The sequence below is a fragment of the Phragmites australis genome, chromosome 1, assembly GCF_958298935.1.
Source record: "Phragmites australis chromosome 1, lpPhrAust1.1, whole genome shotgun sequence".
NCBI classification, from domain to species: Eukaryota; Viridiplantae; Streptophyta; class Magnoliopsida; order Poales; family Poaceae; genus Phragmites; species Phragmites australis.
This window is the reverse complement of record NC_084921.1, coordinates 7,312,019-7,332,860: the sequence shown is the minus strand read 5'-3', so window position 1 is coordinate 7,332,860 and position 20,842 is coordinate 7,312,019. Positions and strand designations below refer to the sequence as shown.

General features: G+C 42.4%; 2 protein-coding genes across 3 annotated transcripts; one reads left to right on the top strand and one right to left on the bottom strand.

The window, feature by feature from the left end:
- The first annotated feature begins 13,059 nt into the window (after positions 1-13,059).
- On the top strand, positions 13,060-16,963 carry LOC133899938 (signal peptidase complex subunit 3-like). The gene is made up of 6 exons (XM_062341014.1): positions 13,060-13,255; positions 13,707-13,754; positions 14,607-14,669; positions 15,624-15,677; positions 16,377-16,463; positions 16,613-16,963. The coding sequence occupies exons 1-6, from the start codon at positions 13,130-13,132 to the stop codon at positions 16,739-16,741; spliced, it is 507 nt and encodes a 168-aa protein (XP_062196998.1). The 5' UTR covers positions 13,060-13,129; the 3' UTR covers positions 16,742-16,963.
- Positions 16,964-16,994: 31 nt separating this feature from the next.
- On the bottom strand, positions 16,995-20,401 carry LOC133900018 (Bowman-Birk type wound-induced proteinase inhibitor WIP1-like). 2 transcript variants are annotated; one of them, XM_062341204.1, is made up of 2 exons: positions 20,213-20,401; positions 16,995-17,356 (listed from the first exon to the last, which is right to left on the bottom strand). In XM_062341204.1, exons 1-2 carry the CDS (start codon positions 20,295-20,297, stop codon positions 17,133-17,135), a joined length of 309 nt encoding a protein of 102 aa, XP_062197188.1. In that variant the 5' UTR covers positions 20,298-20,401; the 3' UTR covers positions 16,995-17,132. The 2 variants fall into 2 exon arrangements, with proteins under 2 accessions (XP_062197188.1, XP_062197108.1); XM_062341124.1 differs by having other exon boundaries at positions 16,995-17,359; positions 20,213-20,398.
- Positions 20,402-20,842: the final 441 nt, after the last annotated feature.

Here is a 20,842-nt window from a genome sequence, read left to right as displayed (position 1 = left end):
GCTCAATATATATTTGTATATACACGAGGCACAATCCTGACAAAGCAATTAATTGCCAAATGTTGCCTGACTAAGATGTTATTTACCGAAGAGTATTGAGCTGAAACTATGATCAAACCACAGAGAAGGTCTGGTGCTTTTTTGCTCCAAGATCATGAGCCAAGGTTCTAATTTGCTCTTGCCTCTTTGGCCTTGCATGCAACCCAGTAAAACCTATTATCTTTTTAGACAAAAAATATTAACCAACACAATGAAATAAGAACTAACACTCTGAAATGATCTTTGTTGCTACTCATCTGTTCAAACGGTTGAAGTTTATTTAGGAAAGGTTGATACAAGTACCTCTTGTGTGGGCCTGTGTGGTCATGCAAGCTGAATGGTCCTCGAGTCATGTGGGTAAAGATGTACCAACTACAGGGTGTAAGAACAATTCAAATTAACGCGCTCTTGATCATGAGCGTTCTTCTGTCTATTTGTAGCAATCGTAGAGTACCGATATTAAACAATGAGATGATATATTGGAGAATGGTTGGTGATGCCTATTGATGAGATAAAATAGTTCTGTTACAGATATGTTTGTGTTATAGGTTTCAGGATAGAAACGTATATGTGGTTAAGTGTAGATGCTCACACTTTTGTATCAAAAATTGCTTCTGCATATGAATCTACTTAACCTTGTGGCTGATTTCTTGCTAACTTATCCAAATAAATCATCATTGGAGTCGGGTTATTATATGTCCCATTATGAATTAAGTCTTACGAATATCTTCGTACTCACGCTGCTTTTATAGGTGCTACAGGTGAGGAGAAGCTAGTGTTTGGTTATTTCATGCCCGCAAATGTAGATGATGGGAAGGAGTAGTGTAAACTACTCGAGTGATGAGGTTTTGGGGTGGTGTCTCAGGGCAAATGGCTCCACCCATCTTTTGCTGTCCATAGATTTTGTTTTCCGCTGCGTAATACCTCTAGGTGTTTAGGAGGTAAAAGACTGTTCTTTTATCCTCCAAGTGATCGTACGTTGTAAATTGTAGTAAATGATAATCCTTTAAAGACTTAAAATATAATATAATTGATCGCTCTTTATTAAGTTTTGTTGTGATAATATATGTTGGAAAGACGTGTGTTCCGATCTTAGCATAAAACACATGTCGAGACTACCAAAATAGTATTCTAGTTAATTATTATGGTCGTGACTATGTAAATAATCAACTTAATGATTAATTAAAATACTATTTAAATGGCTCTCCACACTCTCCTTTGCTATCTCCCCACCAGCCTCCCCCTCCCCTCCCTCGCCACCTCCGCCTCTCCCCCTATTACCACCGTCTCCTCTCCTCCTCTACCGCCACTGCCTCCTCTAAATCTAAATGTCTTTCACTAATCTGAAATCGTTTTACAGGTTACCTAGACAAAGAGTATATGATTTAGGCGAAGTGCTCGGGCTCCCTAATAATATGAGTGTAATGCCAATTGAAGTCAACAATCACTACTAACTCATGAAGATGCAAAACATAACATAAGATAACAAAATACGTTTCCTTGCACTTGTAAAGGATTGCACATCAGTAGTTAGTATGTATCTAATACGGGTATGAAGAATCATACCCACGAACATTCTCAGTAAACCAAACTGGTAAAAGTGAATTGCCTCAAACCAAAGCTACCCACAATTTAAGGTAAATATCAGAAAATTAAATACAGAAATTATCAAAGTAGAACTAAATAAGTCTGTGATATTGTACATTGCAATGGACTAAGTTCACAACTTTTAGTACTGTCAGTCACTAAAATAAACATTGTTAGTCAAGGACCTCTAATTGCAAAAAAAAAAAAAATGAAATCTCTACCGTATCATTCTCCAGTTTCCACCCATATTTTCAAGAATGCCACATCCAATAAATCCTATCAGGTGCTCCTGTTATGAGGAATATGATTACACCAAACAATATAATTATCTAACTCAGGTCTCATAATCAAATCATGAGTAGAGATCATGTTCATGCCTGGTTTGTGTAAATATATCCTGGAACAATAAGTGATGCTGTTATATACATGACTAGCTGCATGTTGATCTTGAGTCTAAAGAAAAGTTAGTGTGACATGTGATTTCAGATGTTGTATTTCAAACAGAGTTTGATGAAACACTTGATCTTAGTAAGGTGAAAATTAATTGTATCTATAACGACTCTTAATTGTACAAGAATAGAAGAATCTTCCTAAATTGATTGTAAACAACCCAGAGAAGCACTGACAGGAACCAAAACAAAATGTAATTTTATTAGTATTACCATTCAAAACAACCTAAGAAGCAACTTGAGCCAGCTCGTAGCATCTCTAGGTGGACATCATGGTCAACAGTGCAACATCGCAAACCATGAAATATGAGACATAAGGATCTCACAATACAAATATTTAACTTAGCTAAAACAGAAGCAAATTGGACCTAACATTTCTTTTTAGAAATAGCACCCTTGTAAAAGTCTCCAAATTTAGGTAGTCATTAAACAACAATGAGCAAGCTGCCTAGAATTCCAAAGATATTAACCTTCCCCTCGCCTAACAAGAACAATCAACAATTGGAGTCCAGTTTATGCACACTCTTGCAGTCTAGCAAGCACATAACTTCAGCTTCAATGGATTTACAATCAGTCCTAGGAAAATTAGAAGCAACATTTATTAGGTTACGATTGCATCAATGACCACCTAAAGTGTCAAATTCATGTTCTTTTTAGTGGGATTCCAGTTTCACTGTTTGTATACATCTTTAGATTTCACCTTCGGTGGACAGTCACAAATCACTTGTGTAATGCTAAGAATTTTCATGTAAATCATTGACCACTTTGCTGAGGTAGAAGGTAGTACACACCTGCTAAAACCATTCTGGACTAATATTATCAAAAGATTCCCACGAAAAGATTGTACCAAACATAAAACATCATCAGATTGTGAGGCTCATTTGCACTATTGCACTTAGCTAATATTACCCTTGACAAAGACGTGGCTTATATTTAAGTAGAAATGTAGTGTGGGAGTATCAACGAGATTCAGGTAATATTTTCGTATTGCTAGCGGTTTATGTCTGAAAACATAAATGTAATTGCTTCATCGCTCATGTGGCCAGGTATCAAACATAAATGTCTAAAAATATAAACACTGAATTAGCAGATTGCAAGAACCCGTCAATCTTATGTTCTCCCTAAATCAAAATAAGCAAACCTCGATTGCTCGTGTGGTCATGATCAGGGAGAAACAACCGGGAATGAAAATGGCACTCGTATGTATCAACCGCAAAATTAGTGCACCTAAGGGAGAGTGTGACAAACCTAGACCTAGAGTGGATGATTAGTTGATTTTCCTGGTTACTTGTGTATTGCTGCTGCAAGGGAACTTATTTCCCCATCTTAATCAATGGCTGTAAAATCAACTAATCCCCAACATAAGCAACTAATCCCGGTAAGACTAAAACCCCAAAAGAAACGCCATTGTGAACAAATTTTCAACAAATAAAGATCATAATGCCTTGTGTATTACATATTTGCAGCTCATGCACTATCACACTAACACCAGAGACGGCCACAAAATTTGAAGGGGGAAACGAAACGCCTTACCTCAGTGTCACCTTTGATGGCGGAGTGGAAGATGCCGAGCCCTCACATTGCCATCCTCCTCATCGACCTCGCCTTCCTGCTTCTCGTCCTCCTCGCAATCCTCGCCTTCCTCGTAGTCTAGGTTAAAATTTTGATCACTGAGGCTCACGATTTAAGTGGTATAATGCACTTCGAGAGGGATCGCGCTTACCTCATTCATCGTTGTCGTCATCACATCGAGATGGAAAGGAACAAACAACAACATATTTATAGGGGTGCGAAGGAGCAAGAGGGTGGGGTTGGCGATGCTTTTGGCGGTGTTGGCAGTGGGCTAACCTCCATGGGCCCACAAAGGGGCGCCAGGCGGGGTGCAAAAAAGGAGGAGGGCTAGGGGCGCGGAGGAGCCGAAGGCCGGGGCATGTGAGAAACCGTCCAGATAGTATTCTAATTAATCATTAAATCAATCATTTACACAATCACAACTTCAACGATTAATCAGAATACTATCTCGATAGTCTCGGCACGTGTTTTGTGCCCAAGATCGGAATGCCATTCGAACATACACATCATAATAAAGCTTAAGAAAGAACAAGTAAGTAAATTTATATTAAAGTTCTTAAGCATCCAACCATTTACAACAATTTACATAAAGGAGAAAAACTAGACAGCAGAAAAAAAACTATCAACAACAAAAGAGAGGGTAGTGCCACATGCCCTTAGGCACCGCCCCAAAAGCTACGCCAACAGAGTAGGATGCACTAATCATGTCCGTCGCAAGCTCCGACGGGCGTGAAGTAGCCAAACATCGTATCTTCCTCACCAGCAGAACATGAAAGAGCAGCATTAGTACGAAGGTACTCGCAAGACTTAATCTATAATGGACACTTATAAATAGCCCGACTCCAAGGATGATGCATTTGGATGTTAGCAAGAGATGGCCATATGGTTAAGTAAAATTTATATGCGAAAGCAAAAATGACACACATGTAAGCATCTGTATTTAAACCAACATACCAACTAACCCATAACCACCAACCATCACATAAGTGTATTTGAAACCATAACGATAAAATATGCGAGTAGAACCAACTCAACCACCACCACCATCCTACATTCGTAACTCTACGACCGATGCAGTAGACAAAAGCATGCTCATAATTGAGAGCGCGTCAATTCAAATTGATTATACACCATGCAGGAGGATACTCCTTTATCCACACTCTCGGGTCCATCATCTTGACCCCCGAGACAACCTTTCTCATACCTAGAACTACCCACTCAATGCTCCTATAACACCGGGGTTACCGCGAGCGTGTCCCAAACACCTCGGGCTCCCTGCCACCTTGCTCCTCCTCATTGTTTTTTCATATGCATCATAGGGCCGCTAGACGAGCGTCAACACGACATATGATACTAGGCTTACCTTACCAATAGATCAGCATGTGGTGAGTACAGAAAGTGCTAAAAACAACTGCACTAATGGACGGTGCTTAAATGATGCAAATCGGTCTATGGTGCCCGGGCTTCTCTCCCGAACTACCCTGAGGAACTCCTCCTAGGCAAAATACTCTCCTAGTGCCGTCCACATCTCGCCTCATCCTCACCACTCATCCAATGAACAACATAACCAACAAAGTCAATGTGGATGGACAAAAGCATGCTTATAACCAAGAGCGTAGCAATTCGAATTGATTATACACCCTGCAGGGAATACTCCGCTACTCACACGCCCTGGGTCCATACTTTTAGCCCCGGAGACAACCTTTCTTATATCCGGAACTACCCACTCGCAATGCCACTATGGCACCGAGGTTTCCGCGAGCGTGTCCTGAACACCTCTGGCTCCTCGCCACCTTGCTCCTCCTCATTCTTTTTTCATACATGTCATAGGGCCACAAGGCGAGCGTCAACACGTCATATGGTACTAGTCTTACCTTACCATTAGATCGGCATGTGGCGAGTACAAAAAGTGCTAAAGTCAACGACACCAACGGATGGTGCTTAAATGATGCAAAGCATCCTATAATGCCCGGACTCCTCTCCCGAACTTGAGGCAGAAGACACCCCTAGCACTGCACACATCTCACCTCATCCTCACCACTCATCCAACCAACAACATTAATCAACAAAGTTATCAGTGTGACAATAATTAAGCCTATATTCGCGAACGATGAAACATTTCACCGTTCGACTTCTACCGATGATCTATTGCATTGCTAAGCATCACGAATCAGCTTTTAAGTTAAACAACATCAGGTTAACCCAAGCTACAAGGATACGAATCAACAATAAATCAAGGTAGGGGCAATGCAAAACAATATAGGTTCTACTCATAACACTCGACTCAATAACTCTAATTATGCAAACATACATACTGCATAATTTATCAAATTATATTATATGAGATCCAAGGTAATAGGTATAGTATGCTTAGATGCTTGCCTTGCTGCTTAGGTGACCACCTAAAGCTACCCGCGCAAAACTCGTAGAACTCGAGGAGATAAGCGTTGTCTTCACTCACTTGGGCCATGGGCTCAACGTTCTATAAAAGAATCACAGATGCAATGCATAAATAACCAACAATGGAAAAGGGTGCATATGATGCACGATTGAATAATAAAAGAGCGTCATGTTTCGAAAACATCTGTAAAAGATCGCCAATGGCTTAGGGTTTTGAAGTTTGAAACCCCGAACAAGCTAAACTAAGTGCTTGAAGCTTTCAGTGACTGTCGATCAGACCGACATTGAAGTGGCGGTCAAACCGCCAGCGTGCAGAAGGTTTTGGCCTCTGGCGATCAGAACGATGTTGTGTTGGTGTTCAGAATGCCGACCAACGGTGAGACCGACCCTAATGGCGGTTTGACCACTGTATAGGGTTCTCCACTCGGATAATCCAGCGCTAACTGGCGGTTAGATCGACCCAACGTTGATTAGACTGCCAGACCTTACCGGCAGCAACTTTGCAAGGTCGCCGGTGAGGATTCTGGCGAGACCCCCGGCGACAAAGGACACTAAAGTGCTCTATGAGACTAGTGGAGTGCTTCTAAAGTGATTTGGACAACATTCACCGAGCTAAACTCAAAATACCTTATGGATTGGATCTAGGCTAGGTTGAACTTGGGTCTAAATGACATGATAGTTGAATCGAGCTCGTAAACAATGAGGAAACGGTAGGGGATGCCTCACCTTAGTGTATGGTAGCTTCTTGGCGGATCAATCCACTCCGGAGAAGCTCCGGTTTGAAGATCGGGCTCTGGGGTGGCGTGCAGGCTTGAGGTTGGATGAGCGTGCCTCTGGCGAGGGAGAAGAGAGGAGGAGCTCGGACAAGTCCTTTGGAAGCTTTGAGAGGTTCCCACCGTCGATCTACGGTTGTTGTGAACGTCGAGGTGGAGCTCTCCTTCTTTGTCTAAGGTGGAGTGGGGAAGAGAGTGAGGGAGTGAGTGTGAGAGAGAGTAAGAGAGAGTGATCAATTCACTTAAGTGGCGCCTCTGCTGAGTTTTGGCGATCAGATCGCTAGGAGGGTCGGTCAGACAGTGGGAAGCACACGTGGTAAGTCTACATGGCTGGACACCTGGCGATTAGACCGCAGGCGAGCTTGATCAGATCGTGAGGACGGTTTTTGCTGAATTTTCCTAAGTGTCGCCTTATCTATACTCTACATATTTTTCTAAGTATTTGGGGCTTCTCCAAAGTGCTCTAAACCATCTTTAAAGTACTTGAAATACATTTCGACTCAACTCTATAAACAAATACGTATAATTACATGCGATGATGATCATGCAAACTTAATTACGTAGTTAGCATTTTGGGATGTGATAGGACTGGCGGTGTTTTCGGTGTTGCTGGCGGTGGGCTAACCTCCATGGGCCCATGGAGGGGTGCCAAGCGGGGCGCGGGGAAGGCGGGGGGGGGGGGGGAGAAGCTGGGGGCGGGGCTAGCGGCGATGTGTGTGGGGAGGGCTCTGTGCAGGGTGATGGGAGAGAGCTTTCTTCCATGGGTCCACGATGGGACGCCGGGGGAGCGCAGAGAAGGCAGCCGGGGGTGGGGCTGGCAGCGATGGGTCGAGAGGATGAGTGGGATGACGGATGGCTCGGTAGGTGCGGGCGAGCGAGGATCACAGAGCGATATAGGTCGAGCGGACGAGTGGGTTGATGAGTGAGCAGACGAAGTAGCGAGGCAGAAAAAGACCGACGATACATGGATTAAGAATTTTTTTTAAATAGGAGAGAAGTTTTGTGAGCAATCTCTCTCTCGCATGCACGCACAGGGCATATGAGTAATCATTGTAGGCTTAGGTCAGAAGCTTAGAACTAAGTACTAGGTTCGGGAAAATTTTACTTGAATATTGGAATTTCGGAAAGTCTAGAATTTGAAAGTTTGTTAATGGAGTAGAACAAGTTGAAAATTAAAATTTTAGTGGGAAGAGGTGAGGCTGGCTGTGACCGTTTTATACAGTTTGATGATTATGATAGCGACCGGCAAAGAGCGCAGTTCACAGTCCTAACCAAGCTTTTGCTTACCGACCGGAGCTCGGTTATCGAGCTCCAGCAGTAATCGAAAATTCGTGGTTACCGCGGTAACCGGTCGAAATTTCAAAAAAAATTGGACAAAATTCATTTAAAAAAAATGAAATTTGGGGAAAAAATCGTGATTTTACCCGCTCGGTAACCGGTCGAATTGGACAGGTTACTGAGCGGTTTGTTCGGTAAATCGAGCAGTTTCGTCGGTAACCGAGCGCACAAAAACCGTCTGAATTGCTGCGATAACAGAACGATTTTGAGCCATTACCGAGCGGTATGGACGCGTTATCAATAATTGTGTAGGAAAATCATAAAAAACAAAAAAAAAATCACAAATAAATCATGGAAAAAATAGTATAGTACCATGGTATATTTTGTAACATCATAAAAAAATTTAGTATGACCTTTGCTGTATTTTGGAAGTTTCGAAGTCAACAAACAGATAGTAATAGCAATACGAGCACGTACATATAATTGTTGCATCAAATATATACGTACATTACATATGCAACGCCTGAAATTAATAAATATATATCGAATTGTCCGTAGTAAAGCTAAAAACGCAATTACATCCCATCCTTCAGTACTTACCATGGTATCCACGCCACGTGCAGCCTACGAGATGGAAAAAATTAGTGTAATAACATGGTATGAAAATAAAGTAGTTACAAAAGGTAAATTTGCATCACCTTTAGAACCACCAGCTTGGTGGCGATTACATTCGGCCATATTGTGCTCATCGATGGACATTAGCATTAGCCGTCGTGTCGATAGCAACTTTGCCTTAAACTCAACCCATGTTTGCCCTGTCCATGCAGAAGTGGTTGACCATTGTTCTTGCAAAATGGCATAAAATTCTGGATCTTGCCACTCATAGACCCACTGAATAGGAGGCTCTGACTGAGCATCGGGGAAATGATAGTGGTACGGATACGATCCAGAACTACTCTCCGTGCCATAGCTGCTGGAATAGCTCCCACTATCTTGTGGTCCATCGTGACCACCATGTATTATATGCCTTGGTGAGGATGGGGCACCGTGGCCCTGATCCTTGCCTTTGAACCCTCTCCTTAGTCTTTCCCTTCCTCTTATCTCTTGCCTTATCCAGCTCACGTCTGAAATAATCACGTATATCTGGAGGCACCCTATCACAATGTTAACATTCGATCCGCGTCCTACCAAATGTTCTTTCAATCTTGTGGCACCACCGCCTCTCTTTTCCCCATTGCAGTAATTGCACATAAAACCCGAGGCCAAATTATCCCCATGCTGCCACACCACATCTTTATCTGTCATCGCTTAGTATGCAATTTCTCTGTTGGAAGAAGAAAACTCGATGGTTAGCCTACTAATAAATATCTCATACATGTTCAAATCGCTAGTCAACTCAATTGAATGAAAATCATCAATGGTTAGCCAACTAATAAACTTATTTGAACGAATATTAGCACCATTTGCACCTAAAATCGATAGTAAATGACCGATTATCTTGCACGAATATTACCAACATCCGCATGTATACGGACAATTCAATGTAATAAGGTCCATAACCCAGCGAATCAACCGCTACATGTTCCTAATCGACTACACGACGAACTGTTGCCCTTGTAACACTGCTTACCGAGCATAATACACGAAAGAATGCTACTAAACAGTCCACAACCGAACGCATCACACACTGCATCATCGAAATACCACGCAATCTACAACTACCAACCATATATCCACGATTACCAACCGAGAAACATGCAAAATCGAAGAAGTGGCGACGGTTGCCGAAGCTTTAACGACGTTTACCGAAGTGCGGCGAGAAGTGGCGACGCGCTGGGTGCAGCTCGTCGGTTACCGCTCGGATGCGGTCGGTAACCGACCTCCCCCGCTCGATTACCGCACCTGCATCGTCGGATTTGCGCCGGAGAACATCGGAAACGGTCGGGTGGTCGCCAGCGCCGCGCCTGCTGCTGCGGGAAGTGGGGTGGGGATTGTCTGCACTGCACAAAAGCCTCCACACCGACGCAACCTTATCCACTGAATGTGGCCCGAAACGGGCCGGTCCGTACTGTTCATTCGGCCCAGTAGACAAAACAGCCCATTTAAAAGAAATCTGATCTTTGCTCGCCAATTTAGAGCTCCAAACGAGATTTGTTTCAAATTTTATTTGCATAGATACTCTTAAAATTAGCTCTAGTTTTTTATCAGATTTTTTTTGGATTTTTAGATTTTTTAAAAAATTGATTTGAATTTTTGAATTCAAATTCGGTTACCGCTTGACTTTTAAAACCGAACCGGATCGAGAAAGTCGATAACCACGGTTTTTACTCGGTAGTCGTCGTATTTTTAAACCTGGTTCTAACTCATCGTAGCATTGAAACTAGACAACGATATGGCGAGCTTCTTTGAAAGTTCGGATACGGAATCCAGAAGGACGTTCCAGCTCTCAAGAGGAATGAATCTCTGTGTGTTTATATATATATAGGAGTAATAAGAAGTGAAAAGGACAAACCGCTAATTCGTATAAAGCCATCGATATATATATATATATATATATATATATGCTGAATATATATAGTCTCACTTATCGGCCTCTCGTTTGTACAATACGTGGCCGTCGTCGCTTTACTCGTCCCCTGGCCACTCGAGCGTCAATGAATGGCTGGTACGCTTGCCGCAATTGCCGCAGCCGAAAGCAGTTGGTGGCGGCAGCGGCTTGAGAGAGTTATTGCCGCCGGTTCGTTGAATCTTGAGCCCCTAGCCCTGTTTATCGATGGCGATCGATCCGAGGCCCAAGGGAACGCGAAGCACCGCACCGCACCGCACGGCCGATCGAGATGCTCGATGCTGCAGAGTGCCGCAGACACGGATCGGCAGCGTGATGCACGGCACAGCGACAGCGAGAACTTAATCAGAAGGAGCTGCGAAACCGCACGGCTCAGCAGGGGGAAACTGTCGTTGCGGTCCTAATCTGCCATCTGTTTGGCAAATCGGATTTGAAGGGATCCGTGTTTCGTGTCGCCAGCAGGTAGACAGTCCCCATCGCCTGCGACATCGCACATCGATTCGGTAAGAGTAAGTGGGTACAAAATTCCACAAACTCGTGACACCTTCCAAGCGCTTTCTACCAATTCGGAGCACGCGCGTTTTCGGACCAGTCGTGACAGATGATGATAGATCATGGGCCGGCCAAGGCCTACGGTAAACTGCTGCAGATAGCTACCACATACGGCGAAGACAAGGAGATTGCCTGCTAGGAGTAAATCGCAAGCGTGCGTGCGCTAAACGAATCGTGACAAGTACCCGGGAGATAAACTGTAAAAATCAAGCTGCCCAAAAGAAAATCCAGGTGCATCGTACCCGACCACGACAGCGTCTGACTAGCTTGCTGGTCGACATGGTAAGCTCCGCCATATTTCTCTACGTTTTCCTGACGCGCGCTGTCTGCAACGCAGGGGCCAGTGGCGGTCGCTCTCACGTGACGAACTGAGCGGCTGAGACAGTGAGCAGGGATGACCAACGCAGGTACCCATCAATGGTAGCCTGAGAAAAAAATTGTACTTCAAATAGACACATATGTAATGAGACTATTATCTTTCCAATCTAAGCCAGACATACTTTTTACTACTCCATCCCACCATTCTCTCAAGTCTACTATATAAAATAGCAATAGGTTCTATGTTATCATTTCTCCTACACTCCTACTATTTAATAAATTCTTTTAAAATTTAAATAATTAATCTACTTTTATGATCATTTTTGTTTTTCATCCTTCTTATCTCATTATCGATTACAGATATGATACTATTTTACTAATTAAATTTTTAAAAAAAATTAGAAAAAAATAGTAGATAATCTTCTCCTCTTTTTTATCCCATCTAAAATCAAACTACGATTCATTCAGCAACGCTCATATAACATATTTACATCTTACATATCAATATATACTTAATGTTACCATATATAATATTTATTTTTCGTTACAATCACACCTCATTTAGCTAGTCCTTTCTCCATATATTACTTTCTTTTTATGGACCGCTTGTTTTTCTCCTTTCTCTGCCCCGGAATATGGCCTCTCCTGTGCTGTGCTGTGCACCGATAGCCACTGACAACTGTCTGCTGTGACTCCGATCTGGGGGTCAAAAGACAGGAGGGGGCAGCCGGCCAGCCAAGTTGGACGAATGGAGGAAACGAGGCGTGTATTATTGGCGTACTAGTATTTTACAGCGCGTGTGGGATCAATCATTCATGGATGTGGAGCACTCTGCTGTCATAATCCACCTCCTGTCATGAATCTTTTACCTGCGCTCGTCAGGTGTAGTCGGTGGTTGGCTGGTTGCTTTGACCGGTACCAAGATAAGCTTTTGGAGATCAGCACTAATGCTGCACTACGGGTGATATTTCTCGCTGTTTCTTTGCATCTTTGGGAGATGCCACTGAGGATGATGAATGGATCTTCATTTTTATTTTATTTGAGATGGATGGATCTTCAGATTCGACAAAAGGGCGCTTGCCGATTTTAGGTCAGTGAAAAGAGATACTACTTACTACTGGAGATGTTTGCCACCTCATCCCTTGATAAATCGGCCCACAGACCACAGGTGAAAAGGAGAAAACGTAGAAGAAGATTGCACCTTTGAATTTGTTGACTGTTCGAGGATGTCAGCTTGGATCCTCGAGTTCAGATTTTTTTTTCTTCTTTTGAACGAACAAAAGTTCAGATTCTGAACTTGTGATGCGCTGATTAGTGATTATCTTGGTGTACAAATTTTTCTACACCTCATCCAACAATTTTGCAGTCTGTGGATACACGTATTGTAGAACAACAATCGTAGAAGAGCTGCAGATCAGAAGGTTTCATTTCTTCAGTACCACGAGCTCAATCTGGACCATCGATTTTCAATCGGACGGTTGCCAGAGCTCGCATACGTGGCGCATCATGCGTATATACAGGTGAAGTCGGAGCAACAATTAAATTTCGGAAAAGGAAAAGAAAAGAAAAGAAGAAAAAAGAATCGATCGAAAGAGATGCACAGTTGGGCGCAGCGCCTGTTGGCTGCGGCGACAACGGCAGCCGTCCTACTCGCCGCCGCATGCGCGGCCGCCTCCGCGCTCGATGCCTTCCACGCCCCCTCCGTCCATGCCCGCGCCCATGTATCGACCTCTTCCTCTACTCGCTTGTTTAACTCTTCCATACTTGGTGCGATCTGCGACCCCTTAAAGTGACGAGCCCTTGCTAGGGTTTAGGGTATGTTTCGGGGCGATTGGTGTGGTAAGCTGTAGGGAATTGAGCAATCCTAGGATATTGGTTGGTTTTATCGATTTAGCTATATGCTATTGTGAACAGGATTGTGTCACTGTAAGCTAGATCGAGTATATAGACAGTAAACACTGACTTCACTATATAACCTTTACAAACTACAAGCAATTCTGCCAGTTTTAGAAATTGATAAGCTATTAGAGCATTAATTAAACAAATGTAGCTATTCTCGTCTACCGTCTATTTGTCTGTCTCAATTCTGTATTGAGAACATCTAGAAATGTTGTGATGAATGCCCTTGCTTATTTTTACCTTATCAATGTGTTTATGTATGTTACCTTGTAGGTTACAAAGATAAACCGGTTCCACAAAAAGATCAATGGGAATGACAAGGTTTGTGCCTGTATTTGATTTCCTTGTCCTTGAACATATTTGTTTCTGACTAGTTTTTTTTTTCCCATAGAGAAAGATGACCATCATTGAAGCATGGTAAATGAGTTGGGTTTACAAATAGCCAAATCACTGCTCAAGAGCAACCCCTTATGAATAGAATGAGATACCAACATGTTCCAGGCTGCTATAATTCTCTGTTGTTTGACACGTTGAATTAGATTTGTTCTGCTATGGCTCCTCTTCTCATTAAGCCAATCGAGTAGGAAAATTGTTGACAATTATTCAGTTTCATGGGCTAATCTGTAGATCACAATTGCATTGATGATTTTAGTCCATTGGGTGCACTGATGATTGCCGGAGTTTGCTTTGTCAACAATGCTAGTTTGCTAGATTATGATTTAGCCGTTGAAAGCATGCTTTCTCTTTTCCCTGGAAAACTGTACTGGGCTCTGGAAACAAGAAAGATTTTTCTACATGAGAAGACTTTTTTTTTTTGGCTGTAAAGTTTTAAGATGGCGCTCTTCCCTTAGCTCAGTCTGTGCCACTTTTCACATATTCTAACCATTTACTGAACAAATATGTCATGTTCCAACTTCATGAATTCTTTACATAGTGTATACAACAATAAGTTTCCAAACACTTAAAAATATAAGTTTCCTAGATAACATTGTTTCATATCTCGAATAGAGTCGCCTATACCATTGCAGTGATATGCTTATATGCTCATTTGTAAGATTGAATTGATGATCTGCACATGCTATTACAAATAATTCCCTCGCACATGCTGCAATCAGATGCATCTCATATACATTTGATGCTACTGCAAATGACAAACTTGTAATTTGTATGCAGGTGACGTTGACCTTCAATGTGTCTGCAAATTTGGAGTCACTATTCACCTGGAACACAAAGCAGGTGATCCTTTCATATCAATAGAATATGCGATACAAGCATGGTAAATCGAGCACTATCTTTGTGGGCCTGACAAAAATATTAGATGTATATCAACAATATATATATTTTTCAAAAAGTAACATATATAAAAGACGTTTAAAGCACTAATTGAAATAGTTGTCTATCGCAACTAAATATTGCTCAAGTGACTGAGATATCTAAAAAAATACAATTTCAGTGTTAATGAAATGAGTTACTGATCGTTATTCTACTACACTTGTCCCACCAATTTCTCATGCAGTATCCGTATTACACTCCAGAATGCATGCAACATAAATATGTCAACTATGTTCAGAAGAAATAGATAGTATGTAGTTTCTTGTGAATCTCTACATCAGCAGATCTAAGTGCTAAGATGCTGGAGGGAGCATCATAAGAAATAAAATCATCTTCTTGTTGTCTCCCCTCACTGCATGCTTTGTTGTTATCAATATCAGCCCTTTTTTTCTTTTGAATTCGGCAACACAGAAGGATTACAAAAAGAAGAGTAAAAAAAGCACTGAAGTTATTTTTCAGACTAAGTTTTCTTTTTAGATGCACACTAAGAGTTGATGTGGCTAATAATGTATTCGTACAAATGGACAGATAAGGTAGAGCGTTGAGGCAGATATTACTGAACATTTTGTGATTGCTATGATCAATTTGGAAACACTGCCGTACTGTTATCATTGTAACCATCATTTAAAGCTGTCATGACTGCTGCCTCGGTGAAACCACTGATACAATGTTATGGAATGAATGGTCACTGATCAACCACTGAATGTTGCTGTCTTATTTTTTCCAACATGTTTTACATTGATAATTGATACTCCCATTGCAGCACAACCTTCTATATTCTTTCGGAGCATATTGTTAAATACCAGTTCCAGGTCATGGTATAGGCAGCCAGTAACTGAGTTGCCTTTTTTGGTACAGGTCTTTGTCTTTCTGACAGCTGAGTATGAGAACTCGAAAAATTCCCTGAACCAGGTATGCTAGCATTCATGTTTAACCATGGTCACTGTATTTCCTGAATGTTAAGAAGATGGTCAAAAGCAAATATTGCTCGAAATATGAAATCAACCTCGCCACTTTATGATAAATGAACAACTTTTTTCTGGCTGCCATCCTGTGCATAGCCATATTGTTAAAAAGAACTAAGCGGTGCTAAATTGCATTGAGGAATTGACTATTGCTCTTGGTCTTTCTTGTACTGACGCTAGTGGCATTTATATGAACACATGTTTTGTTATCCGAGTCAGATAAAATTCATACAGTAAACCTTCTGGCCATAACCGACAAGTGACAAATCATGTTTAGATGATTGCTACCAAATGAAACATGAAATTCATGTTTTTGCACCAATAGCATTTTCGTTGTCTAGCCCTTTGGAGGATCTCTTCATGCTTTAGCTACGTTACTAATTCTATATGAAAAAATAATCTTATTTGGCAATATGCGGATACTAACATCTCTAGAAACATCGAGTAAGCTCTGTAGCAATACTCTGGCATATGTATTTAGTGTGCTGTGATTCCTTTTGCTAAACAGTAAAATTTAGTTGAATATATCATGAGGCTCGGATAATTCTCAATCTATTTAGTTGAATATATCATGAGGCTCTCCGATTTATATTCTAGTACTTCGTGAATCCATGCTTATGTTCAAATTATTCTGTATGTTTGACAGGTTTCGTTATGGGACCATATTATACCAGACAAAGACCACGCCAATCTGCAACTGGAGGTAAAGAGCAAGTATCCTCTGATTGACCAGGTAAACTTTTTCTTCTTGCTCCCTGACTGAAAATCGCACCAAATACATGCCCTGAGTTTTTCTTGACGCATTTCCTTACATCAGGGAAGCAGTTTGTTATGTACGAACGTATCGTGTCTAATGATCAAATGATATGTATTTATGATCAGGGAAGCAGTTTGCGTGGGAAGAAAATTCACCTTGTTCTCCACTGGCATATTATGCCAAACGCCGGTGCGATGATTCGAGATCGGATGGCTCTTTCAGAGTTCAAGCTGCCTGACACCTATACTTCTTGAAGCCAAAGCTCTACTGCTCTGCCCCGTCTGATGAATTCTGTGGTCGGCTCACAATTGTAGATCTGGGAACAATCCCCTAATGAGACATTCACTGCATTCATCGCACTGCCCATTTCTAATTTGGCATCCACAATTGGTCAAACGACATAAGATCGTCTGATTCATATGAAACGCTGACATTTGTACTACACATGGAATATTGATTTTCGATCAAACATTCAAGCAGCAGCGCACATCATACGAGAGTTGAGCGTATAGTAGACAAGTGAGCTTATTTTTATTCCAGTTCGATTGAGCAGGGACACATACACATGCAAACAGCAACGGCTTATTCATGGCGTGTAACCTGCAGTACATGCATGGGTTCAGCTGAGCTTAGCTCACGTTGAACCTAGTTCTTCTTGCACGGGGGGCCGCACATGCCGAGGAAGGTGTCGGTGCACTGGAACTGCTTGACCGGGTGCTTCTTCACGACGACGCAGCTCTTGCAGACGGGGTCGCACTTATTCACGATGTCGTCACAGGTGTATAGCCCGGAGAAAGAGAAGTTGCAGCTGGTGCAGCACTTGAGCTTGCCGCCGTTGGTCTCCCTGTTGCCCTTGTTCTCCCCTACCGCTGCTGCATGCACGCAATTGCATTCAGATCAGCTTCACCTCGCGCACTAACTAGTTTTCTCTCTTGCGCACTAACTAGTTTTCTAGCGACTCGCTTTTGCTCATAGTTTGAACTCCTTTCTTTTTAAATTAAATGGAAGAGCAGTGCGCCTGCTCATAGTTAAAAATAAAACGACTCTCTTCTATTTCATTTTAAAAAAACGAGTGTCGCGCCACCACATACACCATCACACGCGCACACCACTGTAGCTACTCGTTTCGATCGTAGCTGTAGTAACTACGCAGAAAAATTGGATTAGATCTTAGATGTTGAGGAGACAGTATCTTTTTCGAGCATATCCAGTTCTACGTGTGGATGTCAGGATCAGGAGTGGACCACATAGTAGTCTTAATAGACCTAGGACTATCCTGGTCTACCCCAAAGTTTAGCCCAAAGTTTAGCTCGGTTGTCAATTTTTTTTAAAAAAAAAACCAATCGGACAGTTTCAGTCTTCCTCACGCCGACTCAACTCACGCCGCGAGGCCCGTGAGCCCGCGACTCGCCTCCTCGGCTCCTCGCCCTTTGTTCCTCACGGTCCGAACCCCAGATCTGAACCGCTCTCGCGCCATGATTCCCCGTCCGCACCCAAACCCTAACCCCATGATCCCAATGCGCAGGTGAGCCGCTCGATTTCACGGGGCAATTCCCCCCCAGATTTTGGTTTATTTTTCCCAGCGATTTTTGCCAAATTGATTGGTTTGGCGAACCGCGCAGGCCGTAGGGGCCCCGGTGAGGCTTCGCTCCACCGCCGGTGTGGCCCGGCTGTGGGTCGCCGTGGCGGCGCTGGTGGCTGGGACCATCTGGCTCTGCTCCTCCTCCCTTGGCTTCACCCGTGCCTCCTACAGAGTCCACGTGCGTTCGCCTACACCTGCTACGTAGTGTGTAGCTTTCTATTTTGGCGTGCTGTTCGTTAAGCTATTAGGTCAACTCCAGCAGATCCTTCAAATTTGCAGATTCGGTGCTACAGTGTTTTACGGGTTCCTGTAGCAGCACTGTTTGCAGAGGCTGACAGCGGGACCGGAGAGAGAAAAAGAGGAGTAGAAGGTAGAAAATAGGGTAGCTGCTGGAGATGAAAAAATAAGGAATGCTGTAATAGTGATAAAGGATGCTGTAATAGTATTTTTGAGGATGAAAATTTAAGGTAACTGTTGGAGATGACCTTAAAAAACTTTTTACACAAATCTCAACTTAGAGCTTCATCGTAGAGTTTGGACGCTAGATCCTTGCTATGTTGTTTTCCATGGCTGCTGAAAGTTTTCACTGATTGATCGATCGTAGCGTAGCGCAACCTGGGGCTGTGGTGCAGATACATTGTGATTGTGGGTTTGGTGAATAGCACATGCCGTTTGCTTGGCACTATCATAATTTGTTGGGTGAAATCGGTGAGTTTGGTGAATGTAGTGTAACTGATGCCTAATTCTGTCTCACATGGGTTATATATTAGGTGGATTAGAGATTTGATGCATATCTGATGTCGAAGAGCTAGTTCAAAGGAAGTTTGTACGTCCCTCGTGTTTCTGGTAGATTAATCGCTTGTGCAATCAAGCAGAGCATGCAGACCTTTTAATTGATATTCAGAGCATGCATCCGGAAGGAGGGTAGGTGGTGAGCAGTGGTGGATCCAGGAATTTTGATGTGTGAAATATAAGGTGTTGATTGGCTTATTCGGCTAGAGGGTGATAGTACCACTGACTTGTAAAAAAATTTAGGGTTCAATTGAATCCCAATAAAGAATGTAGATCCACCACTTCTGATGATCACATGGGAATGCAAGACATCTGCATCCTTAATCAAGTTTAAGTTAGTAAAAAGTGTGATTTTGCCTGTCATGTTCGTGGCATATCTGCATAGCTTCGGAGTTTTATAGCATGTAGATTATACCTAATTACCAAATTTGTACTCCCTCCGATTGCAAATATAAATCGTTTTAGACTTATGCATAAGGATTAAGAAAGTAGATTGAATGACCTTGTTGCTCCTTATTTATTCTGCATTGAAAAAGATAACTCATTCATTTGTGAAAGTGATAGCATTTATTAAACAAGGATAAGAATGGAACAAAAGAGAAAAAAGTGCATAGAAGTTTGAGAATGACTTATATTTAGAGAATAGTTAAGAAGGCTAAAACGACCTACATTTGCAATCAGAGGAAGTATTATCTTTTATAAAATTTTATACTTTTTTATTAAATTTATAGTCTCAAAAATTTGGATGTCTATCCTAATCCGCCACTGGTCAGGATGTGACGTGCCGTTGATGCAGACATGCAGTGGTGCCCATCTACGTCCACGTACTGCAGTACAGGTTGGCATGATGGATCTGTGCTTGGATGTATTTGCTTATAGCAAGTGGAATGGTAGTGAGTGGTCGAACCCAATATGGCAAGATCTGCAAGTCTATCCGCCTGACGGCGACTTCAGAAAATCTGGTGACGATGTCGCCAAAGAGATAAATGATGAGGATATATCCTCCCACTTTCTCTCATGCACTGACCACTGAGCTCCAGTACAATGCATCAGTTGAGAAAGTTTAGATCCTGGTTAAAACAACCGAGTACTGACGTGAAAATGTGCGTTGAACATCTTATTCTTTCTGGTAGAGTAGAAAAGTGATCTAGCAGGTCCAATTTTAAAAGCGTGTTCGATAGGAATTCGGCAAAAACTAGCCCGATCGACAAAGAGAGCGTACGACCCTACTGGTTTTTCGCTTCACTACATTGCGCGAAAGCACAAATTAAACAGCACTGGCCTTTCAGAAACATGAGTAAACTGGGAGTGATTAACCTCGGCGAAACTTTCAGCATCAAGAAACACGTACCGTTTTCTTTAGCCACACCTGCAAAGATGCCCATGACCAGAACGGCCTGGAGAGCCAGGATCACCAACAGCGTGCTGCTCTTCATCTTTACTACGAACTTCTAAACGTTTGATTCAGAGCTTTCTAGCTTACTGCCTCTACTCGTAGAATGAAATGCTTAGTGGTGTTGTTGCTGGCCAAAGCGCAGTGCAGCTGCTCTATTTATGAGTCCAGATCGGTACGTGACATGTTTTCCACGCTTGTGATCGAATATCTTTTGGGGGACATCTGTTTTAGGCGGCTTTTTGACTCGAGCCGGCTAGGTGGAATGCATCTGTATTCTTTAATGGCACTTCGTCCTCATCAGCATGGTCCAAATGGACAGCAGTGACACACTATGAATATCGCCGTCATATATACATGCATCTGGTAGAGTTGTAGTCAGCAGAGCTGGAATGCAGTATATAAGCTGGTGGTAACGTCCTTTCGAGATAGGTTAAAAGGAGCTAGTGCTGTAAAATGAAGGGTTTTACGGGTACCAGTTTTGAGCATCACACATGTCATCCACTCGTAATTGCAGAATTTGATGCGTTGACAGACATACGGCCGGATTGATGATGAGATGTCCAAATTTTGTTGAAACCTACCCGT

Excerpts from the sequence above, each read along its gene's own strand:
- LOC133899938 (XM_062341014.1), top strand. The coding sequence starts at position 13,130 with ATGCACAGTTGGGCGCAGCGCCTGTTGGCTGCGGCGACAACGGCAGCC. Across the intron at positions 13,755-14,606 it reads AGATCAATGGGAATGACAAG|GTGACGTTGACCTTCAATGT; the intron begins GTTTGTGCCTGT and ends ATTTGTATGCAG. Across the intron at positions 16,464-16,612 it reads AGTATCCTCTGATTGACCAG|GGAAGCAGTTTGCGTGGGAA; the intron begins GTAAACTTTTTC and ends ATTTATGATCAG.
- LOC133900018 (XM_062341124.1), bottom strand. The coding sequence starts at position 20,297 with ATGAAGAGCAGCACGCTGTTGGTGATCCTGGCTCTCCAGGCCGTTCTG. Across the intron at positions 17,360-20,212 it reads AGGTGTGGCTAAAGAAAACG|CAGCGGTAGGGGAGAACAAG; the intron begins GTACGTGTTTCT and ends GCGTGCATGCAG.